The following is a 25420-nucleotide window of genomic DNA, read 5'->3' on the forward strand; positions in this document are numbered from 1 at the left end:
CATTGGATCCCATACTGATGGAAACAGGCACAGGAATTTTGATCGACAAAGGCTCAATGCACACTAACGTATTTTTTTTCCTCCCGTAAATACTGGTGTAAATACGGGTCCTTTGTCACACGTATTCGACCCGTGTTCCACCAGTATTTACGGACCCGTGCCCGTAAATACGGGTCCGTTGTCACCAGTATTCCACCCGTATTTACGGGAGCCGCATAGACTTCTATGGGCCTGCCCGTGCCGTAATTACGGCCTAAAATAGGACGTGTTCCATATTTTTCAACGGCCTGGGCACCTTCCCATAAGCAAACGGGAAGGTACCCGTGGCCAATAGAAGTCTATGGGCCCGTAATTACGGGCGTTTTTACGTTCGTGTGCATGGGGCCAAACAGTGCGGTGGAACGGAGAATTGCAGCTCTGTAACAAAGAAATCAAACCTTGAAGGATCGTTCTGAAAAACGCTTCAAATAAAAATACACAAAAACAGTTAAGTTCTAGAAATAATTTGTGTTTGCAGCGTTTGTTTTGTATGATAGGTGGTGCGGATTCTTTCCACATTATTGCCCAGGGTGAACCCAGAATTTGTGCTTGTCTACTTGTGCTCTGTGTTCCCAATGTACTGTATATTGTTTGCCAGCAACAGAAGAATGTTGAGGAAGCTTTTTTGTTGGGATCCAGTCATGTGACCTTTGACACTTTTGGTTTGCCTGTAACTACCTACAAAACAGTTTTTCTTCTTCCCCTACTTTATAGCATTAGATCTTGTACAGGAACAGGCGGATATTACCATCATGTACAGAATCGGAAGGACTCTTATCCATAGTGACCTTGCTGTATTGGTGTATTGCATCCTTGCAAGTCTCATTCACCCACACCTCTGTGCAAGTCACCTCTACAGGACACAGCAGTGCCCAGGATAGAGAGGGGTGTGACTTCAGTGCAGCACAAAAGGCGGGGGCCACGTACTCTGCACTGGGCATGCTCAGGAAAGTTAAAGTCTCAACTTTTTTGGGTCTGAAAAGAAAAAATTCCTCAGTCATCCAGGGGGCAGGAGAGGAAGCGCAGCCTGTAAGACAGATGATCTCCTCCCCATCTCTGCCCTACCCAGTGTACAGCTCGTCTCTTCATTGTCTTTTTCCTTTACAGGAGGGAACTGATCCAGAGTGAGCCCCCAACCAGAAGGACAATGGGGCAGCTTCAGGTGCCAGCACTTATTCTAGGTAATGTCTGTGTTATGTCATTTAGCTCTTTATGTATAGAGATGTAGATGCTAGAGTAAAGCTTCATAGCTGAGAGTTCATTGCAGTGTGACCTTCAGCATAGTATTTAACTCTTTCCTGTATTGTATGAAGGCAAATCAGAACTTAGACTGTGACACTTTTATATTCACCCTATTACTTTGTTGAAGGATGATGCTGCAACTGAAAAAAAAACTTATTTAGTTTTGTAGGCATTTCGGGGGATCTGTTCGAATCTGATCATACATGTTGCAATTTTGCAGAATAGGTCGTATTGGGAAATAATGTTTTTTAAATAGATCTATAAATGAATAAACAATTTTGGAACATGTAATATAATTTCAATGGTTAGTCAGTTAGGACATACAGTATGTGTAATCTTTTTCCATCACTGACAGTGGACATTGAAGAAAAATCTGAATATGATTATTAGCCAATTTACATGTAACAATACTAAAATGATATCACACAAACCAATACAATTGATTTCACAAATAAATGATCATTCCGTCATTGATCTATAGTCACTCACACAATTTACACAAAGCGATTATTGTTACATTTCGTCTTCCTGCGCCAGTACACATCACATAACTGTTGGAGCAGAACTGCCCTTAGGATAGGTTTGATTGTTAAAAGGATGAATCTTGCTGGAAGCTCCATGAACCCCTTCATAGTGTATGATGTTTTACAGTAACATTACGCTGGGTGTGTCTGCTAACAAGCAAGTTGTACAACCCAAGTTCCTCAAGTTAATATCTAATAAAATCCTTATGTGACTGCCATTCATAAGCTGAGGGAGAGCAGTTAATGGTTACCATAAGAAACGACAGCTTCTTTCTACATTAAATAACTTGCATAGACCTAAGCATAGTTTACCAGCCAGTGATGGGACACAAGATCCAACCCTCCTGGGTCATGTAGTTCTACAGCGAGCAGAATTCTCTACCTAACCCTATACTAGGGTCATTCCCGTTTTCAGCAAATAGGGCTCCTGGATTCCTGTGAAGTCTACATCATGCCACTTATCTCCATGATAGTGAAGACCTTTTAGTGAACTCTTCCACTTTATCAAGGAGACTCCCATGGAATTTGCTGACATTTTACTTTATTTAACAAAGGGGTAAAAGTTAATATTCTGTCTTTCAGAAAGAGTTGCGTCTGTACACTCCGACTAAAGAATGGTGAATAGTCAAACATTCATTGAGATTTCTATAACTTTTGTAGTAAACTACTGAGTTAAAACTACAGATGGAACCCATTCAGATTCAGTCCAAGTCAATCCACAGCATTATCTTTCCTTCCTTCGGTGGGACATATGTTTTTTATTAGGATGCTTTGAAGACTGCATAAGGCTCAATACACATGCTGTTTGGATCCAGTTTACGATGCATCTTTTTGTGAAAACTTTCCAACATCTAACTACTTGGATGTCATGTTCTATGTTCCTTTTTTTTTTCCTTTTCATTTGGATGGGTAGAAAATCTATCATTATATTCCAGGCCTAAGTATTACACTGAACAGATTTAAAATCCAAGTTCCACAAAAGGGCTTCAGATCCTGCAGCATAAACATGGTTAATTACCCCCAACAGAGGGAATAGACATGAGAAGCAGGGAGTGCTCTGTAGGTTGCCTACAGTATGTAGATAAAGGTTCTGAGGACTCTTTTGTATTGAATGTTGCCCTTTTCTGTAGCCTCCCACCCAATAACATAACACTACAACTAGACGCTGCACACCACCCACCGTATAGGCAAATATATGGACGTATGAAGGAGACACTTCAGAAAGTACTAGTGTTATGGTAAAGGAAAACCTTTAACAAGCATTTTCAATCATCTTTTCGTCTTTTAGGTAGTTTCTTAGTTATATCTATTGCGGGAAATCTGTGTGACAACCAATATGACTGACATTACAGCTCCCACAGTGATTGCCACGTATTGAGTGATACTAAAGTGCGAGATGGGTCACTACATAAATAGCCAGATTTGTCATTTTGGACTCTAGGAAAGCTGGATGTTATTATGGCCATTCAGGTTATCATCTAACTTTTCCAGAAACCGATAGAACTAAGAAATGGCTGAATAAAATACAGGGTTGTATGAGATTAGAAAAAAAAGGGTCTGTTTCTTTCATCCAGAATTTTTTGCCACGATAAATTGTCTTTTATATTATTACTGTCTGGATTCTGTTCGATGTCAGCAGCGCTACATTTTGGTCTATCTCTTGAACCTCAAAAATGTGTTCTGTCAACCAGAAACAGTGCCATTCAAGTCTATGGTTTTGTCTGGTATTGCAGCTCACTCACCTGTATCTCAAAAAAAAAAATGGAACTCACTTGACATAAGAAGATAATTCAAGGGATTATTTTTACTGGTGTGTGTGTATTCTTGTTTCTTTGGCTTTCTCGTGTTCTAGTTGAGTTCAACTACATGCTTCTCGTGTGCATGCATTTTACTCATTGGTTAAAGAAGCTATAGACACTGAAGAAACCTATTATTTTCATTCATAAATCACAATTTGTAACCTGATTTCTTGATGGTGGACCTGGGTTTTTATTTTTCACTTTGGACATGTATAGAAAAACATTAGATTCTACTTCTATAACATAAAAATACTCAAAGTAACTGGAAAAGTAAAGTAAAAAGTAAATGCTGTTCTCAGAGTTCCCTGGGAAGGACCACTAATTCAGGAATCCTAACGTCTATCTGACAAGAGGAAGACTATTGAATCCCCATGTTTGTTTAGCCTTTGAAGTTGACCTAGGTTGTGGAATTTTGTGTGGTTAACTGATCAGTGTGGAGTGTTTTATGTATGGAGACGGTTGGGGCTTTTCATTGCTGCTGACGTAACCAGGATTTTCACAGCCTTGTAAAATAGAATTGTGATTCATCTCTTCATCCATGTGTTGGTATAAGAAGGTGTAACATCATATATTAAGTACTGTCATTGGATGTGACAAACTGTTCACATAACTATTTTCAATGTTTCATCTGCTTATCTTTTTGCCAAAAACTGGAAGGAATCCCATTAGAGCAAAATAAGAAAATGACTTTTCTCTAATGGTATCCTTTCCATTTTTGGATGAAATATTCAGATGAAACATGGACAGACAAGCACTGTGCCAGATCTGATCTAGATTGCCCATCTCAAACACCCACTATGGTGAATTTCATAGGAAGCCATTTATCCTATCAGTATGTCTTTGGAGTGTGGGAGAACATCAAAGTATCTGTGGTCTTTGCCGGTATCAGCTCACTCTACCTAGTAGAGGGGGTCCTAGTAGGGGGACACTCCTCTATCAGGACCTATCAGGACATATGAAAAGGGTATGGCCAAAGCAGTTGTTATAGGGAGCCCAAACCCATTCTAGCAAAAATATTCATAATTATACAGTATGTCTAAATTATTAAAAACTAATTCTATTCTATCGGAAACCCTATGCGTACATAAAAGGAACATAAAGCAATGTCCTCATTAATTGCTCGAGTTATTGGTATCTTACATCTGCTGTACACCGCTGGTCAAATGAATCGCCAACTGCTATAAGGGGTTCCTGTTTGTGCTTAATGTCATGATGTCACTTCCTCTTATACAGAACAGTTATGACATAGACAATCATAAACGTTAGTACTGGGGTTTACTGTTTCCTCTGTGCACATAACATTGTGGTTTTCTTGCCTTGAAGGCATTAATATAGTTTGTTCTTTATGTGCCTGGGCGGCTTCAGGCAATTAAAGGTGTGAATAGAGAAACCACTCAGACTATTTGTTAGCTATAAAATGCATTTAAGTGACTATAAAGACGGCTTATAGTATTCTACACATTTTTAATGTATCAGCATACAAAACTAAACTTCACATTAAAGCCCAGCCTAAAAAGTTCCACTCTTTTATAAACTCTTGCGGCTTTATACATTTATTCATTAAATGATTGTTTTTACTTCATTTTTTTTTCAGTTGTCATTTTGGGAGTAGTCCATTCTCAAGAGCCAGACTTCAGCCATGGTTGTGCAGAAGGCAGCTGCTATCCAGCCACCGGTGACTTGTTAATAGGGCGTTCAGATCAACTTTTTGCATCTTCCACATGCGGGATCCGGAAACCTGAATCCTTTTGTATTGTCAGCCATCTCCAGGTAACCTCTGTTTCCAGATCCTCCTAAATTTTACTCCTGTCACTGTTCACACGCTTCTTAGTAGAAATCCTTTCCCATGAAATCTGAGCAGTAAAGAATGGATGCAATGAGTCCTATGGGGGATATGTAAATCTTCCCAGGCACGGATGCAGCTCTCCCCCTCAACATTCCCCACTAAACAGAAAACATCTGGCAGCAGACAGTGCATTACCAACATTCACACACATACACATTGTTTGAACAGTTGCATCTGTATAGTGTTTCCTGTCCTTGTTTACTCTGCTTTCTGACTAGAAGACTTTTTTCTTTCCCGCATTAACCCTTAGTATACTCTGTATCACCACAATATAGTTTACATTGTCTGGCTATACTTAGAAATGTTGCAGAATTAAGCAAATTATCAACATTATTCCCTTGGTTATCATTTTCATTGTAGACATGACCACTAAGCATATTGAATACCTTTCCTAATTTTAACACGGTTGTTTGTCATTGTACATTAATCACATGTATGAAACTTGGAGAGTACACTTTTTATGCGATTCCGGTTTTTAATCGGGTTGCTTTGTTATTTTATTAAACTTCAGTATTTTTTTGTTGTTTTTTTCATGGTTTTTTGGTGGATGCAGAAATTATTCTCAACTTCATCTATTTTGTTGCTACATATGAAAATTCAGGTTACCCAAGACACAACAGTTGTGAAACATTTGGGTTTTATCACTGTAGGAGTCCTCTCATGTAGCAATTTTACTTTTGTTGCTTCAAATGCTAAATATTAGCAACTGACCATGGGTCAACCAAAACAGATTTTTGGAGTATGATTTGCGGCTTGATATTCCCTCTTTATTTTGAAGCACATTCTAGAATACTTAGTTTGAGTTTTTAAGTCCACAAGAAAGGAATGTCTAGACCATTTCCTAATGACTGGAACTTCCTTTTTTTTTACTGAACTACAGCAAATGTCTTCAATGGTGAAAGGGTATACATGACAAGAGGGGATCCAGCTCATGCTGACCTCATCCCATTTTACCATAGGCTATGTGAACCTTCACAGAGCTCCCCATCTCCACAAGCACAAAAATAATAATTCGATTTAGGCTTCGTTCACATCTGCATTGGGACTCTGTTCATGGGTTCCATCTGAGCTTTCCATGAGGGGAACTTCTGAACGGAATCCAAACTGAAACAAACGGAAACCAGTAGGTTTTCGTTTGCAGGTCCATTGATTTCAATGGTGACGGATCCGGTGGAAATGGTTTCCGTTTGCCACTGTTGTTTAAGCATTCCGTAGTTTTAACTGAATTAATACCGTATTCGACTGCGCTATTCATTTTGGTTTTAGTTTGGATTTCGTTCATGGGTTCTCCTGACGGAAAGCTCAGACGGAACCCATGAACGGAGTCCCAACACAGATGTGAACAAAGCCTAAGTGAGGGAATAGGCAAAAATAGTTCATGCCGCCCTTCTCTCCTACAGGGAATGGCATGGAATGCATCTGTGTGTTGGCATTTTTTGCTTTTGGCCTTATCTCCCTTTATGTATGCTGTTGCATAAACGGTAATATATCATAGTCATGCTAGGTCTGTTCATACCAATTCATATATATTTAGTTTATAAGTAAAGTAATTTGACTTTAATTTTATTCATTTATTCATGACATTCAGCCAGACGTAATAGTTATTCGCACTGTGGTGGTGGGTCAGTTCTTAGCTCTGTCTTTTTGCAGCACTTAGACATTTGTAATATCTCTAATAATAATCTTTATTTATACAGCAACAACATATTCCACAGTACTTTACAAATCAGAGGGAACATGTACAAACAATATCAGACATACAAAGTGACAAAACCAATGATCAAGTCAAAGAAGAGGAGTGAGGGCCTTGCTCAAAAGAGCTTACAATGTATGAGGAAATAGGGGAGACACAAAATGTAAAAAGTGCTTGTTCAGTACAATGGTCCAGCCATCTTATCTCCAAAATTGCGGCATATGTGCATGTAATTTGTATGTTTTCCATGTTACTTTGCTAACAGGATTGTTACTCTTTTAAGGACTCCCTTAATTTACAATCATGTTTGTATTTCTAGAGACACACTTTTTCTTATGAATAATTTTCTGATATACACTCTTAAAGAACTTGAATCTACTTTCTATGAAAGAGACTGTCTGCTTAGAGACAAGCTGCTGTGATAAAGCCTGTCATGGTGCTGTGAGCAGGAAAGGAGGTGGTGCAGCACAGCGGAGGGTCAGTTGAAGTAGATTATTCGTGACCTAGTGACCCATGATTATAGGGTGGGGGGGGATTTTTTCCTCATGGCAGAAACAGATAGGAGGTAAGCAGAAATTAACAGAGTACGTATTCAACTGGGATATATTAACTTGTCAAGATACACATGTATATACATTCTGACCTTAAAGAGGCTCTGTCACCAGATTTTGCAACCCCTATCTCCTATTGCAGCAGATCGGCGCTGCAATGTAGATTACAGTAACGTTTTGTTTGTTTTTAAAACGAGCATTTTTGGCCAAGTTATGACCATTTTTATATTTATGCAAATGAGGCTTTCTAAAGTACAACTGGGCGTGTTTAAAGTAAAAGTACAACTGGGCGTGTATTGTGTTCGTTACATCGGGGCGTTTTTACGTCTTTTACTAGCTGGGCGTTGTGAATGGGAGTTTATGATGCTGACGAATCAGCATCATCCACTTCTCTTCTTTAACACCCAGCTTCTGGCAGTGCACAGACACAGCGTGTTCTCCAGAGATCACGCTGTGACGTCATTTCCTGCCCCAGGTCCTGCATCGTGTCGGACGAGCGAGGACACATCGGCACCAGAGGCTACAGTTCATTCTGCAGCAGCATCAGCGTTTGCAGGTAAGTAGCTACATCGACTTACCTGCAAATGCTGATGCTGCTGCAGAATCAAATGTAGCCTCTGGTGCCGGTGTCCTCGCTTGTCCGACACGATGCAGGACCTGGGGCAGGAAGTGAGTGACGTCACAGTGTGATCTCTGGAGAACACGCTGTGTGTCTGTGCACTGCCAGAAGCTGGGTGGTAACGAAGAGAAGTGGATGATGCTGATTCGTCAGAACGCCCAGCTAGTAAAAGAAGTAAAAACGCCCCGATGTACGCACATAATACACGCCCACTTGGACTTTTACTTTAAACACGCCCAGTTGTACTTTAGAAAGCCTCATTTGAATAAATATAAAAATGGTCATAACTTGGCCAAAAATACTCGTTGTAAAAAAAAAAAAATGTTACTCTTATCTACATTGCAGAGCCGATCTGCTGCAATAGGAGATAGGGTTGCAAAATCTGGTGACAGAGCCTCTTTAACTATATTCTATACAGTTATTTCAAATGTTTGTAGAAGGTATCTAATTTAATGCAAGATACTTAAAAGTTTACTGTAAGAATTGATTTACATGTAGCGATGTTCGAGCGCACATTACTACGATCGCTCGTCCCCATACATTTCTATCATGTCGGCAGCATGTCTCCCTGTTTACACAGAGAGATGTGCTGTCGATATCGATAATATTTTAAGCTGCAGAAACTATACGATTAGCTGATTAATGAGCGTTTGCTCATTTATCGGCTGATCGTTGCCCGATTTACACAGGGCAATGATCAGGAACGAGCGTTCTGTGAACACCCATTTGCCCGATTATTGGTCCGTGTAAAAGGGCCTTAACCCCTTCCCGACATTTGACGTATCCATACGCCAAAGTCGGGTAGGGGAAGTATGGAATGGGCTCACGGAGTGAACCCGCTCCATACGATGCCGGTATCGGCTGTTTATTACAGCCGACACTTCAGAGTAACTAGCGGCATCGCATTCGAGTGCGATCCTGCTCATTTAACTCGTTAAATGCTGGGGTCAATAGCGACCGCAGCATTTAAATCGTTAGAAAGCAGGGGGTGACTCCCCTCTAACAGATCATCGCGCCCCCCACAACGCAATCACGGGGGGGGCGATGGTTGCTATGGCTTCCTGGGTGCCTAATGAAGGCCCCCAGGCCGCCATCTTTGTGCACCTATTAAGCCCTGCCTCCAGCAGGGCTTAATAGATGCCTGTCAGAATCACAATATATTGCAATACATTAGTATTGCAGTATATCGTGCAAGCGATCTAACAATCGCTGGTTAAAGTCCCCTGTGGGGACTAATAAAAAAAGTAAAAATTAGTTAAATAAAGGTTTTTTTTATGCAAAAAAAATTAAATAAATTAAAAGTAAAAAAAAAAAACCTTTTCCCATTTTCCCCCTAGAGCATAGTAAAAAAAATAAATAAACATAATTGGTATCACCGTGTCCATAAAAGTCTGAACTATTACAATGTATCATTATTTAACCCACACGGTGAAACCCGTAAAAAAAAAAATGTAAACGCCAGAATCTCTATTTTTTGGTCACCTCATCTCCCACAAAAAATGAAATAAAAAATGATCAAAATGTCACATGTACACGAAAAAGGTATTATTAAAACCGACAGCTTATTCCGCAAAAAATAAGCCTTCATACCACTTAATCAACAGAAAAATAAAAAAGTTATGGCTCTCGGAATTTGGCGAGACAAAATAAATTTTCTTTTTTACATGCAAAAGTAGTAAAATATAGAAAAAACTATATATATTTGGTATTGCCGTAAGCGTATTGACCCACAGAATAAAATTAACATGTTGTTTTAATTGCACAGTGAATTCCGAAAAAACGGCGCGCAAAAAACCATGGAGGAATCGCTGTTTTTTTCATTTTCTACCCCACAAATAATTTTTTTCCCGTTTCCTAGTACATTATATGGCAAAATAAATGGTACTATGTAAATCTACAACTCTTCCCGCAAAAAATCAAGCTCTCATAGGACTATATTGATGGAAAAATAAAGACGTTATGGCTTTTGGAACGTGGGGAGGAAAAAACGAAAATGAAAATCTGAAAAAGGGCTGCGGCGGGAAGGGGCTAAAGAGTATCTGTCACTAGTTTAATAATTCCATATCTCCTAACTAATTTAATAGGCGCTATGATGCTGATAACTAGTGTAAAACTGTTTCAAAAACGTTTATTATTTGCAGTTATGAGCATTTTTCTAAATATGCTAATGTGGATATAATTGCCAAGTAGGAGGTGACTCTTTCTTTTCACTCTGGGCAGTGTAATGTTTTCTGTATGATCTGTACAATCAGCGTAATACAGTTCTCCTCTTCCCTGTCCAGTAACACAGGTGATCATATAGTATACAGCTTCTATTCCCACCTGTGTATTCAACTGGTGATATCTCCAGTTGTGTCACAGCTAGAACTGCGATCCTAGTGCCATATGAAAGATGAGTCCACAGCCCAAGATATGGCTATTTGAAGAGATCCCCTTCCCTCCAGCCTCAGTCTCTCACACTGTGTGAAGCAGCTTCATGCTGATAGGACACTTCAGAGGCTGTGAGGTAGCTCCAACTCCGGAGAATCGCTGGTGTTGATGCCCACTTGTCTAGTATAGCTTAATTTGCATATTTAAAAAAGCTCATAACTTTTAAAATAATAAACTTTTTGGGACACAATTTTCACTAGCATTATCAGTGTGACAGCGCCTATTAGATTAGTCAGGAGATTCGGCATTACTAAACTCGTGACAGATCCTCTTTAAGGCTATGTTCACATCTTCGTAGGAGGGTCCTTCGCAGATTGCGTCACATTTAATAAGAAAAACACAGCTTTATTTTTCCCATCAAAGCGAAGTACATTAAGATGAAACCCGATAGACCCCAATATAGGTCAATGGGGTCTGTTTCACACCTTTGACCCGTGATATACATCCTAGAACAGATCCATTACTGCATCCTGGTTTCTGATATAAATGGAAACAAGGACGCAGATGTGAACATAGCCTAAAAGTGATCATACATGCTAAAAAATTTGTTAAACAAGAGAATTGTTATGTATAAACATGATTGTACAATTATTTTTAACCATTTTGGGATTTATTTTCAATATCTATCTAATCAGACTAATTGTTGTGTCTGCCAGAAACCTAATCTGCCAATTGCCTCATGCACATGACCGTTGTACCACTCGGAACGGTTTTAATGGCATCCGAGTGGCACCCGATAGTCTTCACGAACCCATTCACTTTAGCTGATGAGTCGGGTCTGTGAAAAATTAACCGAGTCTCCGATCAGAGGAAAGATAGGACATGTTCTATTTTTTCTCAGATCACTGATGGGACTTGGTCGTGTGCCTAAGGCGTTAAAACTGCCATTTTCGTCGGTTTTTCTTGGCTATTTTGCATCCGTTCCGTTTCCGTTCCGGGCCATGTTTCCATTTTTAACGGCCGATTTTGACGCGTTTTGCATCCGTTTTTTTCCCTGTCCATTTTAAAACAGGATGAATTTCATTTGTCAACTTTTTGGCACACACTTCCCTCTGTGGATAATGCCACACATTTCCCTCTGTAGATAATGCTACACACTTCCCTGTGTAGATAATGCCACACACTGGCCTCTGTAGATAACGCCACACACTGCCCTCTGTAGATAATGCCATACAGCCCCTGTAGATAATGCCATACAGCCCCTATAGATAATGCCATACAGCCCCCCCAGTAAGTAGTGGCACACATCCCCCCTGTACAGCCACGCAGCCCCCTTATAGATAGTGCCACACAGCCCCCTTGTACATAGCACCCCCGTAGATGGCACCCACCCCCCCCGTGGATGGTACCCCCCTTCCTGTAGATAGCGGCACTGTAGGGGACCGCTCCAGGAGAAGTCCCTGACTTCACTGTCCATATATGGACAGTGAAGTCAGGGACTTCTCCTGGAGCAAAATCCCCAGCCACAGCTTCGGCAACGCTTTGGCCGGGGATTAGGGATTCCGCTCCTACAGGGAGCAAAGCATTCTCCTTCTCCTCCTCACATGCACTTTGCACTGTGAGGAGGAGAAGAGAGCGAGCTGCAGAAAGCACGGCCATCACTCGGATCACATCCAAGTGACAGCCGTGCTTTACACGGCCCCATAGACTTCTATGGGAGCTGTGCGGCTGGGAGAACGGCCCAAAATAGAGCATGTTCCATTTTATTGACGGCCGGTTTACGGGGCCGTCAAAATATCGGCCGTGTGAATAATATTGTACTGACTGGGGCCGTGCTACGGCTGTTAAATAAACGGCCGCCACACGGCCGAGTTTCCTAGTCATGTAAATAGGGCCTTAAAAAAAAATAAGGGTTGTTTTATCTCAGCAACATGTCTGTGTGTTTAACAGCTAACAATAAACTGATCTTACAGATATTGATCTGATTGATCATCTATCCATATGTGTAAACACAGCTGAAGCAATTACAATGATTTCTAGCTTGTTCCTATTCAGTTTTTTTGATTCATGTCTTATTATTTATGTGATGTTAGTTCTGGACCATGAATGTGTTGGGTGCTTGCAAATCAGTATTAAAAAAGAGATAGGTTTGGACTGCAAGTATACTGCAATGTATACTTTGATAAAAACATATAAACTTAATACATTTTCTTTCCAGGATGAAAAGAAATGCTTTATATGTGATTCAAGAACGCCTTATAACCCTGTGAATAATACAGAGAGCCATCCCATTGAAAATGTAGTCACTACATTCGACCCAAATCGTTTTGATCTGTGGTGGCAGTCAGAAAATGGTAAATTATCTTGGTCTATATTAATTAGATTTAGACCCTTTGACAATAAACTATTTGGCCTTGTAATTGAGTTATTCTCTTCTAACCGTTTATGTGTGGCTATTCTGTAAACATATACTGTATACTTTTAGGAACTTTTGATTAAACACATCTTGTCTAATGATGTACAATGTTTGTTCTACCTTTGTCAAATGTATTCAAGATTAATTGTTTATCAGAAAGGGCTCGACTCATTTGGACTACCCTTCTCTTTCGTCTGTTTTCGTAACTCCAGTAGAACTTGAATGGGCCGGCAGCATTCCTACTTGACCGCCGATCCATTCAAACTCTTCTTTCCCATGGTTATGCGGGTGAGGAGGAATTGAGACTTGGGACACCTATTGTAGTGATCAGTTGGAGTCTTAAGGTCCTATTACACGGTCTAATATGGGCTGTAAAAACGAGCGCCGATCAACGAGACAGCTCGTTTAACAGAGCTGATTTGCTTCTTTGACAAGGAGCTATTATCGGTTATGTATGGGGATGAGCAATCGTTACTGCAATCGTTTATATCCATACTTTTCCATCAAGTTGGCAGCACATCTCCCTGTTTACACTGGGAGTTGTTCTGCCGAATGACGACCAATGTATTGGTCCCATAAACGAGCAGATCAGGCGATGATTGAGAGTTTGCTCGTTTACACAGGGCAATGATCGTTTACCCAATTATTGGCCTATGTAAATGGATCTTTAACAGGGAGAGCCCCAAGCCATCACAGGATAGGTGATTAATGTGTTTGATGGGAAAACCTCTTGAAAGTGCAGCTGAGCATTTGATCACAAACCTACTATGGAAAGAAAAGTTACTGTTCCTTGCTCTACATAAAACAATAAGGTCTAATCTCTTGGTTGATAAAGAGTAAGAAATATTTATATTTTCTTTATAAAGGTCTGGAAAATGTCACCATCCAGCTGGATCTTGAAGCCGAATTCCATTTCACTCATCTCATCATGACCTTTAAGGTTAGGAATCCATGACTTCTTCTTGTGGATACAATAGCTACCAGTATGTGATGAAGTTGTACAGTATAAGGGGCTATTGTTAACGGAAGCATGTATTGCACATTGCAACCATTCAAGAGGAACTTACAAAGTGGATATGCCTTCTAGACAGAATTTTTTGGATGTGTTCTACATTGTTTATCTGTGCTATTAATTGATTTCTGTACATTTAGTAAAGGAAGTTTTTAACTGTAATCCCCTTGCTTGACTGAGGCACAACATCTGCATACAGAATCTTTGTCTGAGATCCAAATAGATGTCAGAAAATAACATGCTTTGTAATGTACATACCGTGCTCCATTGCTAGATAAAGTACATGTTAGACGTGCTCTTGTGTTTTTGGCAGGCTTTCATGTTTGAGAGTATCGTGCCAAGGGGTGATGGTCAAATGCTACATATTTTATTCGTTTTAAAAGTTCAGCAAGCAGATGTATATGCTAAAAGAAATCCTCTTGTTTTTTGTAGACTTTCCGCCCAGCTGCCATGCTAATCGAAAGATCATCAGATTTTGGGAAAACATGGAAAGTATATAGATATTTTGCATATGATTGTGAGTCTTCCTTCCCTGGTATCTCATTTGGCCCTATGAAAAAAGTTGACGGTATTATCTGCGACTCTCGATATTCTGACATCGAACCTTCAACTGAGGGAGAGGTATTTTTTTTACCTCTTTTATTATATGCTTCTCTAATATATTGTATGTGTTATATATAATTTTTATCAGACATTTATTTTTATCATTATATTTATCTTATAATATAGGTAATATATCGTGTGCTAGACCCAGCTTTCCGCATTGATGATCCATACAGTCTTAGAATCAAAAGTAAGTTACAAGTATGTGCATACTATAGTATTGTGCATTTTGTTTTTGAGGTATGCATTTTTATCTGCTGGTTATGGTCCTTTTACATGGGACAACTTTTTAAAACACAGGCGAACAACTACTGTTTTGAAAAGTTGTGCATCGAGGATCTAGTAGTAATTTTCATTAGGACGATCCTGTAAACAGAGAAGAGACCCCAGCTAGGAGAGTTATTGTTACCTAGTAGCGCGTCTCACTCGAGCCGAGTGCTAGGAAGCCATGTTTTATGTAAATGTCACTACAAGTGGCATTTAAATATACCAGCTGTTGTAGGTTTCCATTTGCATCTCAATTGATTTCAATAGTGACGGATCTGGTGCAAATGGTTTCCGTTTGTCACCATTGTGCAAGTGTTCCGTCATTTTGATGGAATCTATACTGTAGTCGACTGCGCTATTCATTCAGTCAAAACGACGGAACCCTTAAACAACGGTGACAAACAGAAACCATTTGCACCGGACATGTCACCATTGAAATGAATGGTGATGCAAACGGAAAGCTATGGTTTCCGTTTGTTTCAGTCATGGTTCCATTCATGGGTTCCCCTGACGGAAAAGTCTGACGGAACCCATGAACGGAGCCCTGACGCAGATGTGAATGGTATTAAATAAATGTATCTCTAATAAACCATTTCAAGCAAATAAATAATTTTAAAAAATGCAGACTTTAAGACAAAATGTAATTTCTGGGATGTTTTCTAGTCATTAGACTTTTCATTACTTCATTGAATTCATGACTATCTTTCCATGTACATTGTGTTTTATTGCTGTTTTTCTTTGTGTTTCGTTTTAAGGTTTGTTGAGAATTACAAACTTGAGAATTAAATTCTTGAAGCTCCACACTTTAGGCGACAACCTGTTGGATTCAAGGGTCGAAATAAAAGAAAAATATTACTTCGCTATTTATGATATGGTTGTTCGTGGCAATTGCTTCTGCTATGGACATGCCAGTGAATGTGCCCCAGTTAAAGGCTACCCGGACAATGTTGAAGGAATGGTAATAATAGTATTTTTTTTCCTGTGTCATTCATCTCATGTAAAAAAAAAATGTGGTCATGTAAAGATTCATTATGCCAAACATAAAGAAAATACTTTGTCCACCCTGTCTGTTGAAATGTTCATCAGATGATGGAATGACGGCTGTTGTCAATGCTCGGAAACACATGTTGTTGCTTCCATATTCCATGTGATTTTGCAGAACTGACTTTTGCAGATGTAGCAGTGCTGAGTTTATTTGACACTTGTTCATGGTATGTTGTGATAAAGGTGGATTTCCATAGGATTGAATGAAATCCAATAATGTTATTTTAACTTGGACAGTTTTTACAATGCAAATACAATGAAGCCCTAAAGAGTTAATCAACAAGTTCAGCTACTCTACATCTTTAATGAATTTCTGTTAGAACCCCATTACTTGTCACTTAGAGATGCCTTGTAATGTACTAATGATAGTAAGTGTAACTTGATGCTAACCACATCTCAACATTTGTTGGTTTTAAAGTGTTTTTCCCAAAACAGTTTTTAATGGCATATCCATCTCCACCATTCCTGAGTAGGGGGTGTACAGTCTACAGCCTCAAGTTTATAGGGCATATGGAAACAGACAAGTGTGTTCACTTATCTGTTTCTGCATCTCCCATAGAATTTAATGGAGAGTTACTATGTAACCATTTCTCTGCCAGGAATAGGTGACCCTATGTCGTTTTTTTACTATTATGCTTAAAGGGATACATTTTAGACGTTTAGTAATCCTGCCGATCTGGAAAACAAAATGATTGCGGTCCCTCCAGAATTTCACCTGCACAGTGATACTCCTCGCCATCAACTGTACAGAGAACTGCAATACAGAATGGGACAATGTTGTTGTTCCCTGTGCATTATGAGGATCGTGGGGGTCCCAGCAGTCAGACCCCCACAGATTAGAAAGTGATTGCATATCCCGTGATTGCATATCCCTTTAATGTAAATGAAGACCTGCTTTCTATAGGATTCTTTACAATCATACCAACTACATCAATATTCAAAGTATACAAATACATATAGTCCACTTCGAAAGATGCATACAAAGCAAGATTTTACTATAAAGAGCTCTTACGTGCACAGGATCTCTCTGGTGTTTGTCCACAGGTTAACGGTACTGCATTTAGCAATTTTATTACCGTTTAGAAAAAAATTCTTATGTATTGCATGCATTGTGTTCACACAATAAAATGTAGGATGAATTCAGACAAACATTTCCCTCTAACAAAGCTCTGATGCCGTGTTTTAGGTCCATGGTCGCTGTGTTTGCAGACATCACACAAAAGGTTTAAATTGTGAGCTATGCATGGACTTTTACCACGATTTGCCTTGGAGACCAGCAGAAGGTCGCAGCAGCAATGCTTGTAAAAGTAAGTGACCACATAATAAAGAGTGTCATTCATATCCAGTTAGTGGCGAGTAGGTTTAAAGAGATGCAAACCACATTATAAGTAGGTTTAAAGAGATGTCACCACATTATAAGTGCCCTATCTCCTACACAATCTGATCGGCGCTGTAATGTAGATAATAGTGGTGTTTATTTTGAAAAACAATCATTTTTGAGCAAGTTATGAGCAATTTTAGATCTATGCTAATTCGTTTCTAAATAGACCTTTTGTCCAAGTGGGCGTTGTAAAGAGAAGTGTATGATGCTGACTAATCAGCCTCATACACTTCTCTCCATTCATGTCCATTTGTACTCAGCACAGTGTGATCTCGCGAGATCATACTGTGCTGTCACATACACCCACATTAACTTTACTGAAGTGTCTTGAGAGTGAATAGACATTGCCTCCAGCCAGGACGCGATGTCTATTTAGAATCCCGACACTTCGGTAACGTTTTTGTGGGACTCACACAGCACGGCGTAATCTTGCGAGATAACGCTGTGCAGTGAATACAAATGGACATGAATGGAGAGAAGTGTATGACAGTGATTGGTCAGCATCATACACTTCTCTTTACAACGCCCACTTGGCCAAACGGTAAAAACACGCCCAGTTGTCTATTAAGAAACTAATTAGCATAAATCTAAAATTGCTCATAACTTGCTCAAAAATTATCGTTTTTCAAAATAAAGCCACTGTTATTATCTATATTACAGCGCCGATCAGATTATGTAGGAGATAGGGCATTTATAATCTGGTGACAGAGCCTCTTTAAAACTGACAAAAGCCTAAACCATCAAAGTCAGTCATATGTTACAAGGTTGCAATGTCAGCCATAGAATCATTAATACTTAACACTGTAGGTCTCTGGACATTCATTGCATTGTTTGTCTCTGTGTGCCATGTGCTTGGGTACTAGATTCCTGCTCTATATACTATGTAGATAATTTGGTTTATTTCGCAGGATGTAATTGTAATGAACACTCCAGACTTTGTCATTTTGACATGGCTGTATACATATCAACTGGAAATACCAGCGGTGGGGTATGTGATGACTGTCAGCATAACACAATGGGACGGAACTGCGAGCAGTGTAAGCCATTCTTCTATCAGCACCCGGACAAAGACATCCGGGACCCAAATATATGTCAGCGTAAGTGTTCTAGATGAAAACAAGTCTTTACTTTGCTGCCTTTGTTTCTGGCAGTCCTCCATCATTTCTAGCTCGCAGCAGCTATTGTTCCTTTCCTTATTCTTGATGCCTGAAGAGAGGTGTTATATGACTTTATAAGGATCTATTCTCAGAACAGCTTTGCTTGCCTACAATTTGTATATTTCCTCTTTGAATAATTGCTTTGTCACTTAGAAATAAACTGCAAATTGGATTGGGCCAATATCAAAAAAAGAATAATATAATCTAAATGTAATATTTTTTCAGCTTGTAATTGTGATCCAGCTGGTTCCCAAAATGGGGGCATATGTGACCGCTACACTGACTTCTCAGCTGGCCTCATTGCCGGACAGTGTCGCTGTAAAGCAAATATTGAAGGTGAACGTTGTGATCGGTGCAAGGAAGGGCACTATGAGTTAAGTGCAGAAGATCCAGATGGATGTCAGCGTAAGAAATCTTTTATAGCGCTTCGTGCACAGTTTATTAATGAATGACTATGTACTTTCATTTATGTCCTATTTTTCTGTCTCTTGCAGCTTGTGGATGCAACCCTCTGGGAACTATTCCTGGCGGTAATTCCTGTGACTCTCAAGATGGCAACTGTTATTGCAAGCGTTTTGTGACAGGAAGGCAGTGTGACCAGTGCATGGTAATATTCATTTTAACTAATACTTGTTCCTACACTTAGTTGTGTGAGGGTGCACGTGCAGGTTTTGATCAGGTTTTTTTTCCGGTCTTTTTGTGCAATTTTTGAAGCCAAAACCAGGAATGGATTGAAATAAGAGCAAAGTAGCATCTGTCCTACCAGATCAAAACCTGCACGTGTACTAGCACTATATCCCTTGCTCGCTCACCCCCCCCCCCCCCCCCCCCGCTATGCTCTTCAAGCAATAATGCATATTCTCCCTATAAAAATGGACACACTTGTAAGCGACTATGCAAAACTTTCATTTATTCTGGATAGAATACTGTAGACCTTAAAATGGGTCCTTATATTTTCAATGTAGAAATTACTATTAACATACAGTTAACAGTAATGTTTGTGCCTTTTTCTGTACAGCCTGAATTCTGGGGATTGAGCAATGATTTGGATGGTTGTCGACCTTGTGATTGTGACCGCGGGGGATCATTTGACAATATGTAAGCTAAACCTTAATTCAATCTCTTGTAATCTTTCATTTTTACGTTCTAGCATGCCAACAAGTTAGCGTAATAGTGCATTCCATCTACATGCTGTAAATCAGGCAACCAATAAAATGTAAAATTTACAAGCTGGTAAAAAGCAGTTAAAACAAGTAAACTATATAATTCTGATCTACTGTTATGTTCCTAAAAGACGGAATAAGGCATACTAGATATTTCTGCATACCAAAATAGGTGATACATGCACCAAAGATAATTTATGTAAATGTGTTGGTGGTAAATGAGTCTTATTAAACGATTCTGAGAGTAGTATTTATAGTATAATATATTATATAATGGGAGCAGTACATTTTTTAATGCAGGAAATACTCCAATTACGGCTCCAGTGTAGCTCCAATATCCAGCTGTCTATGCTGGATTGTGTTCTGGTACGTCTTATTGTTATGTGACACCTGCTTTTAATGAGTTTTCTTAGGCTTGTTTTATGCTATTTCCAGCTGTTCTCCAGGATCCGGCCAGTGTCACTGCCGACCACACATGATTGGCCGCCAATGCAATGAAGTGCAATCTGGCTTCTATTTCATCTCTTTAGACCATTACATCTATGAAGCTGAGGATGCAGATTTTGGACCTGTAAGTATGTAAATATTTTGTGGGTGGTTCTGGTTTCCATTTATTAGCATTGCTTAGAGTCCATGTTGTTTCCACAGGGAGTAAGAACTGTGGAGAGGCTGCTCCCTCAAGATCGCACTCCTTCCTGGACAGGGCCTGGTTTTGCCAAAGTTCCAGAAAGAGCGTACTTGGAGTTTCATATTAATAATATTCCAACCTCTATGGAGTATGACTTATTGATTCGTTATGAACCACAGGTGAGCAGTTCTATTACTGTATTAACTGGTTGCCGACACAGGACGAGTATGCTCGTCCTGAGCAGCGAGCACTTCGCGCATTAGGACGAGCATACTCGTCCTGTGTGACAGCCGTCTGTGCCGTCTCTGTGTGTGCGATCGAGAGCGGGGCAACGGCTGTAATACACAGCCACAGCCCCGCTCTGACAGCGGAGAGGAGAGAAACATCTTCTCTCCGCTGTTAACCCTTTGAACGCCGCGATGACAGCTGATCGCGGCGTTCAAGGAGAGGGGACTGCACATTGATCGCGTCACAGAAGATAACTGTGACGCGATCAAAGCCCACAACTCGTATGGCCAGACAGCCCAGGGTCCAGTGAAGGACCCCAGGGCTGTCTGAACATATTTCCTGTTGTTAGGGCATACTGAGGTGTGCCCTAACAACTGCCTGTGTACGATCAGTAACAGGCTAATGTACTGGCATATAGATCTATGCCAGTACATTGCAGTTACAAAATAAAAATCAAAATGATAAATCCCTTTATGGGATTAAAAAAAAAAGTTAAATGAATGTAAAAAAAAAATAATGGTAAATAAATAAATAAAAAGTAAATAAAATACACAGAAACATACATTTTTTATAATAAATCAACTTTTTAAAATATAAGTCCCAAAACATAAAATAATATAGACATATTTGGTATCGCCACGACCGTAACAACCTGTACAACAAATGTATAACATTATTTATGATGATCGGTGTATTGTGTAAAAAAAAAAATATTAAAACTGCTGCACAACTGCTTTTTTTCTGCATTTTAATCTAATTAAAAATTTATAGAAATTAAACGATAATGTATTTGTACCAAAAAATGGTACGTACATAAAGTACAACTCGTCCCGCAAAAAACAAAGTCTCATACAACTACGTCGTACAAAAAATAAAAGCGTTATGAGCGTCGGGATGCAAAGAGGGAAATTTAAAAAAAATTGCTCTGTCCTCAAGGCTAAAATTGGCCGTGTCCTTAAGGGGTTAATGCTATTATCAGTGGTGCGAACAGTGGGGTGGGGGATAGCAGTCAGTATTGCCCTACATTAGTCTTCTGTAGATAGACATATCATGTCAGATTTATGATACTCTGCTTAACAACACTCTAATCTGTCAATCTAAAACTTGCTGTCAGCTCCCAGAACAATGGGATGAGGCAGTGATTACAGTTAAACGTCCCGGAAAAATTCCCACAAGTAGCAGATGTGGTAATACTGTGCCCAGTGAAGACAACCAGAATGTGGCATTACCACCAGGATCTCGGTGAGTAGAAATTTAGCACTTATAGTAGAGCATACTGAAAAACTGTCTTTGAATGATATAACATTTTAGTATTTCTACTGAGCCTAGCTATAAAATACACATTAACAATCTGTGGTATTAACATATTTAAAAGTGTATTACACCTTCCTTTTCCCTCATCAAGATTTGGCCCTGTGTAATGCTGGTCTTGTATGGCCTGATCTTGCCTTTTAATATTAGGGTCCCCTAATAGCACAAATAGATGATTCGGCTAACTGTTCAGTAACACAGCGATCATTTTCTTGCCACATTTCCAGGTGTCCAGTAATGATCCGCTGGATTTGAGAAGATCCCATGCATCAATCTCAAATGTCAGCCTCTAAGGCAGACTCAAAACTTCATTGTATATTAGGCAAGCAATTACTTAATACATATTGTCTAAAATGTTTTCTTCACTAGCCGGTGCGATTCGAGTAACAGGGCAGAGCAGCCGCAAGGAAATCTAATTTCATAAGTCTGTGCTCTAAGCCACATATCGACCATTCCAGCAGTCTATTCTAGGGTGCCTCAGTGCTTACGGTGTTCAGAGTTTAAGGTGCCTTTTTTCTGCCACAGGAGAGAGGATGTCTTTTATGATGGCCATCGGCTCCTTTCACACCAACTGCCCCCCCCCCCCCCCCCCCGCCGGAATGTGCAGTAAGCACAGGAAATTTTAGCTTTTAGTATGTAGGGAATAATTAGAGTAATACATTAGGGAATTGCTGTAAATATTATCAGATCTGACTTTTTACACCCTCACATCTCTGTCCAGTTCTGCATGTTGTCACATCTCATAATATGACCATTTAGAATATAGCAAAAAAATGAATAGAAACAAGGGCACAGATAGTGTGGTCGGATGGTACCTGCATCCATAGCACACAAGAGCTGGTACCAACTGGTACTGTTTGGCATTACTAGTTCTTTCATTAATACTACTGACAACAGTTTCGAGTTTTGATCAAAAGCTGCTCATCTGTGAAATAGAAGCACAACTTCAGAAATTGTATTAGGTCTGTCTATATAAACAGACGTTCAACATCAAGTTACAGAAGTCAGCCATTCTATAAAACGTGCTTTGTTATTTCATTCTAGGTATATTGTTCTCCCTCGTCCCATATGCTTCGAAAAAGGCCTGAATTATACAATACGACTAGAACTGCCTCGGTATTCGGCTAACTCTAATGTGGAGGATCCTTATACATTAATTGACTCCGTAAGTTTATCTTTCTATGAATATTTTAAAGCATTAACTAAACCGGAGAAACAGATCCAAACATAATAAAATAAAAGTGTATCTGTATGAGCTCAATCTACACATTAGCATTACATTTGAGCAGGAATCTGACTTCAGTTGATACTCTACATTTACAGTACGACAGCTGTGGCTTTTCTTACATAACATTATCGTTCATATGATATTTCCAGCCATAAGTATTGCGTAGTATAACTTGCTTTGAAGCACATGGTTTTGCTGAGAAGCTGTAAAGTAATCTAGGTTTACTGAACGCTGCATACTATACTTTATTGTCATTTAGGGGGTTTTAGACTTAAAATGAGTTTATGATGATATACAGTGAAGGAAATACGTATTTGATCCCTTGCTGATTTTGTAAGTTTGCCCACTATCAAAGACATGAACAGTCTAGAATTTTTAGGCTAGGTTCACATTGTCAAAATTATATATATTTATTTGCATTGTGCACAGAGAAATAAGTATTTGATCCCCTACCAACCATTAAGAGTTCAGCCTCCTCCAGACCAGTTACACGCTCCAAATCAACTTGGTGCCTGCATTAAAGACAGCTGTCTTACATGGTCACCTGTATAAAAGACTCCTGTCCACAGACTCAATTAATCAGTCTGACTCTAACCTCTACAACTTGGGCAAGACCAAAGAGCTTTCTAAGGATGTCAGGGACAAGATCATAGACCTGCACAAGGCTGGAATGGGCTACAAAACCATAAGTAAGACGCTGGGTGAGAAGGAGACAACTGTTGGTGCAATAGTAAGAAAATGGAAGACATACAAAATGACTGTCAATCGACATCAATCTGGGGCTCCATGCAAAATCTCACCTCGTGGGGTATCCTTGATCCTGAGGAAGGTGAGAGCTCAGCCGAAAACTACACGGGGGGAACTTGTTAATGATCTCAAGGCAGCTGGGACCACAGTCACCAAGAAAACCATTGGTAACACATTACGCCGTAATGGATTAAAATCCTGCAGTGCCCGCAAGGTCCCCCTGCTCAAGAAGGCACATGTACAGGCCCGTCTGAAGTTTGCAAATGAACATCTGGATGATTCTGAGAGTGATTGGGAGAAGATGCTGTGGTCAGATGAGACTAAAATTTAGCTCTTTGGCATTAACTCAACTCGCCGTGTTTGGAGGAAGAGAAATGCTGCCTATGACCCAAAGAACACCGTCCCCACTGTCAAGCATGGAGGTGGAAACATTATGTTTTGGGGGTGTTTCTCTGCTAAGGGCACAGGACTACTTCACCGCATCAATGGGAGAATGGATGGAACCATGTACCGTCAAATCCTGAGTGACAACCTCCTTCCCTCCACCAGGACATTAAAAATGGCTCGTGGCTGGGTCTTCCAGCACGACAATGACCCGAAACATACAGCCAAGGCAACAAAGGAGTGGCTCAAAAAGAAGCACATTAAGGTCATGGAGTGGCCTAGCCAGTCTCCAGACCTTAATCCCATCGAAAACTTATGGAGGGAGCTGAAGATCCGAGTTGCCAAGCGACAGCCTCGAAATCTTAATGATTTACAGATGATCTGCAAAGAGGAGTGGGCCAAAATTCCATCTAACATGTGTGCAAACCTCATCATTAACTACAAAAAACGTCTGACTGCTGTGCTTGCCAACAAGGGTTTTGCCACCAAGTATTAAGTCTTGTTTGCCAAAGGGATCAAATACTTATTTCTCTGTGCACAATGCAAATAAATATATATAATTTTGACTATGTGATTTTCTTTTTTTTTTTTTTATATAATCTATCTCTCACTGGTAAAATTAACCTAGCCTAAAAATTCTAGACTGTTCATGTCTTTGACAGTGGGCAAACTTAAAAAATAAGCAAGGGATCAAATACTTATTTCCTTCACTGCATATTTCTGTAACGTGTAATGCCAACATATACCGATCTGAGCAGAATCTAGATTTTTAATCTGTAACATAATTTTCACAGATTGTTTTGATGCCTCATGCCAAGTCCCTTGATTTATTCAGCATGGGAGGTTCAGGTGAGGAGGTCAGCAATACCTGGCAGACGTTCCAGAGATACAGATGTACGGAGAATAGCCAGAGTGTTGCGAAAACTCCACAGACTGAGGTCTGCAAAGACTTCCTCTTCAGTATTTCTGCAATTCTTCATGAAGGAGGCCTGGGTATGTATTTATATGCACCCTATTTACAGACTCTGTATCTCTTTATAGTCGTAATAAACGAATTATGTTCTTTGAACAGTTGCGTGGAGTCGTTTTACAATGGTAAAAATGAATACACCGATAAGGCGTCTGCCATCACATATTTCTTTGTTCATTTTAGAATGATATATATATG

The 25420-nt window shown here is 39.7% G+C and overlaps 1 protein-coding gene across 1 annotated transcript in view; it reads left to right on the forward strand.

Moving 5' to 3' along the window:
• The first annotated feature begins 1033 nt into the window (after positions 1 to 1033).
• LAMB1 (laminin subunit beta 1) overlaps positions 1034 to 25420 on the forward strand; it is a 45306-nt gene continuing 20919 nt past the window's right edge. Inside the window, exons 1-18 of the mRNA XM_075857258.1 lie at positions 1034 to 1068; positions 1147 to 1220; positions 5199 to 5374; positions 12902 to 13037; positions 13966 to 14039; positions 14544 to 14732; positions 14841 to 14904; positions 15737 to 15939; positions 17212 to 17332; positions 18315 to 18503; positions 18789 to 18968; positions 19058 to 19170; positions 19582 to 19661; positions 20162 to 20297; positions 20375 to 20533; positions 21697 to 21824; positions 22938 to 23058; positions 25047 to 25245. Of these exons, the coding sequence (XP_075713373.1) occupies positions 1187 to 1220; positions 5199 to 5374; positions 12902 to 13037; positions 13966 to 14039; positions 14544 to 14732; positions 14841 to 14904; positions 15737 to 15939; positions 17212 to 17332; positions 18315 to 18503; positions 18789 to 18968; positions 19058 to 19170; positions 19582 to 19661; positions 20162 to 20297; positions 20375 to 20533; positions 21697 to 21824; positions 22938 to 23058; positions 25047 to 25245 (2302 nt within the window). The 5' untranslated portion in view covers positions 1034 to 1068; positions 1147 to 1186. The remainder of the gene's footprint in view (positions 1069 to 1146; positions 1221 to 5198; positions 5375 to 12901; positions 13038 to 13965; positions 14040 to 14543; positions 14733 to 14840; positions 14905 to 15736; positions 15940 to 17211; positions 17333 to 18314; positions 18504 to 18788; positions 18969 to 19057; positions 19171 to 19581; positions 19662 to 20161; positions 20298 to 20374; positions 20534 to 21696; positions 21825 to 22937; positions 23059 to 25046; positions 25246 to 25420) is intronic.

The sequence above is a fragment of the Rhinoderma darwinii genome, chromosome 3 (genome assembly GCF_050947455.1).
Source record: "Rhinoderma darwinii isolate aRhiDar2 chromosome 3, aRhiDar2.hap1, whole genome shotgun sequence".
Taxonomy (NCBI): domain Eukaryota; kingdom Metazoa; phylum Chordata; class Amphibia; order Anura; family Rhinodermatidae; genus Rhinoderma; species Rhinoderma darwinii.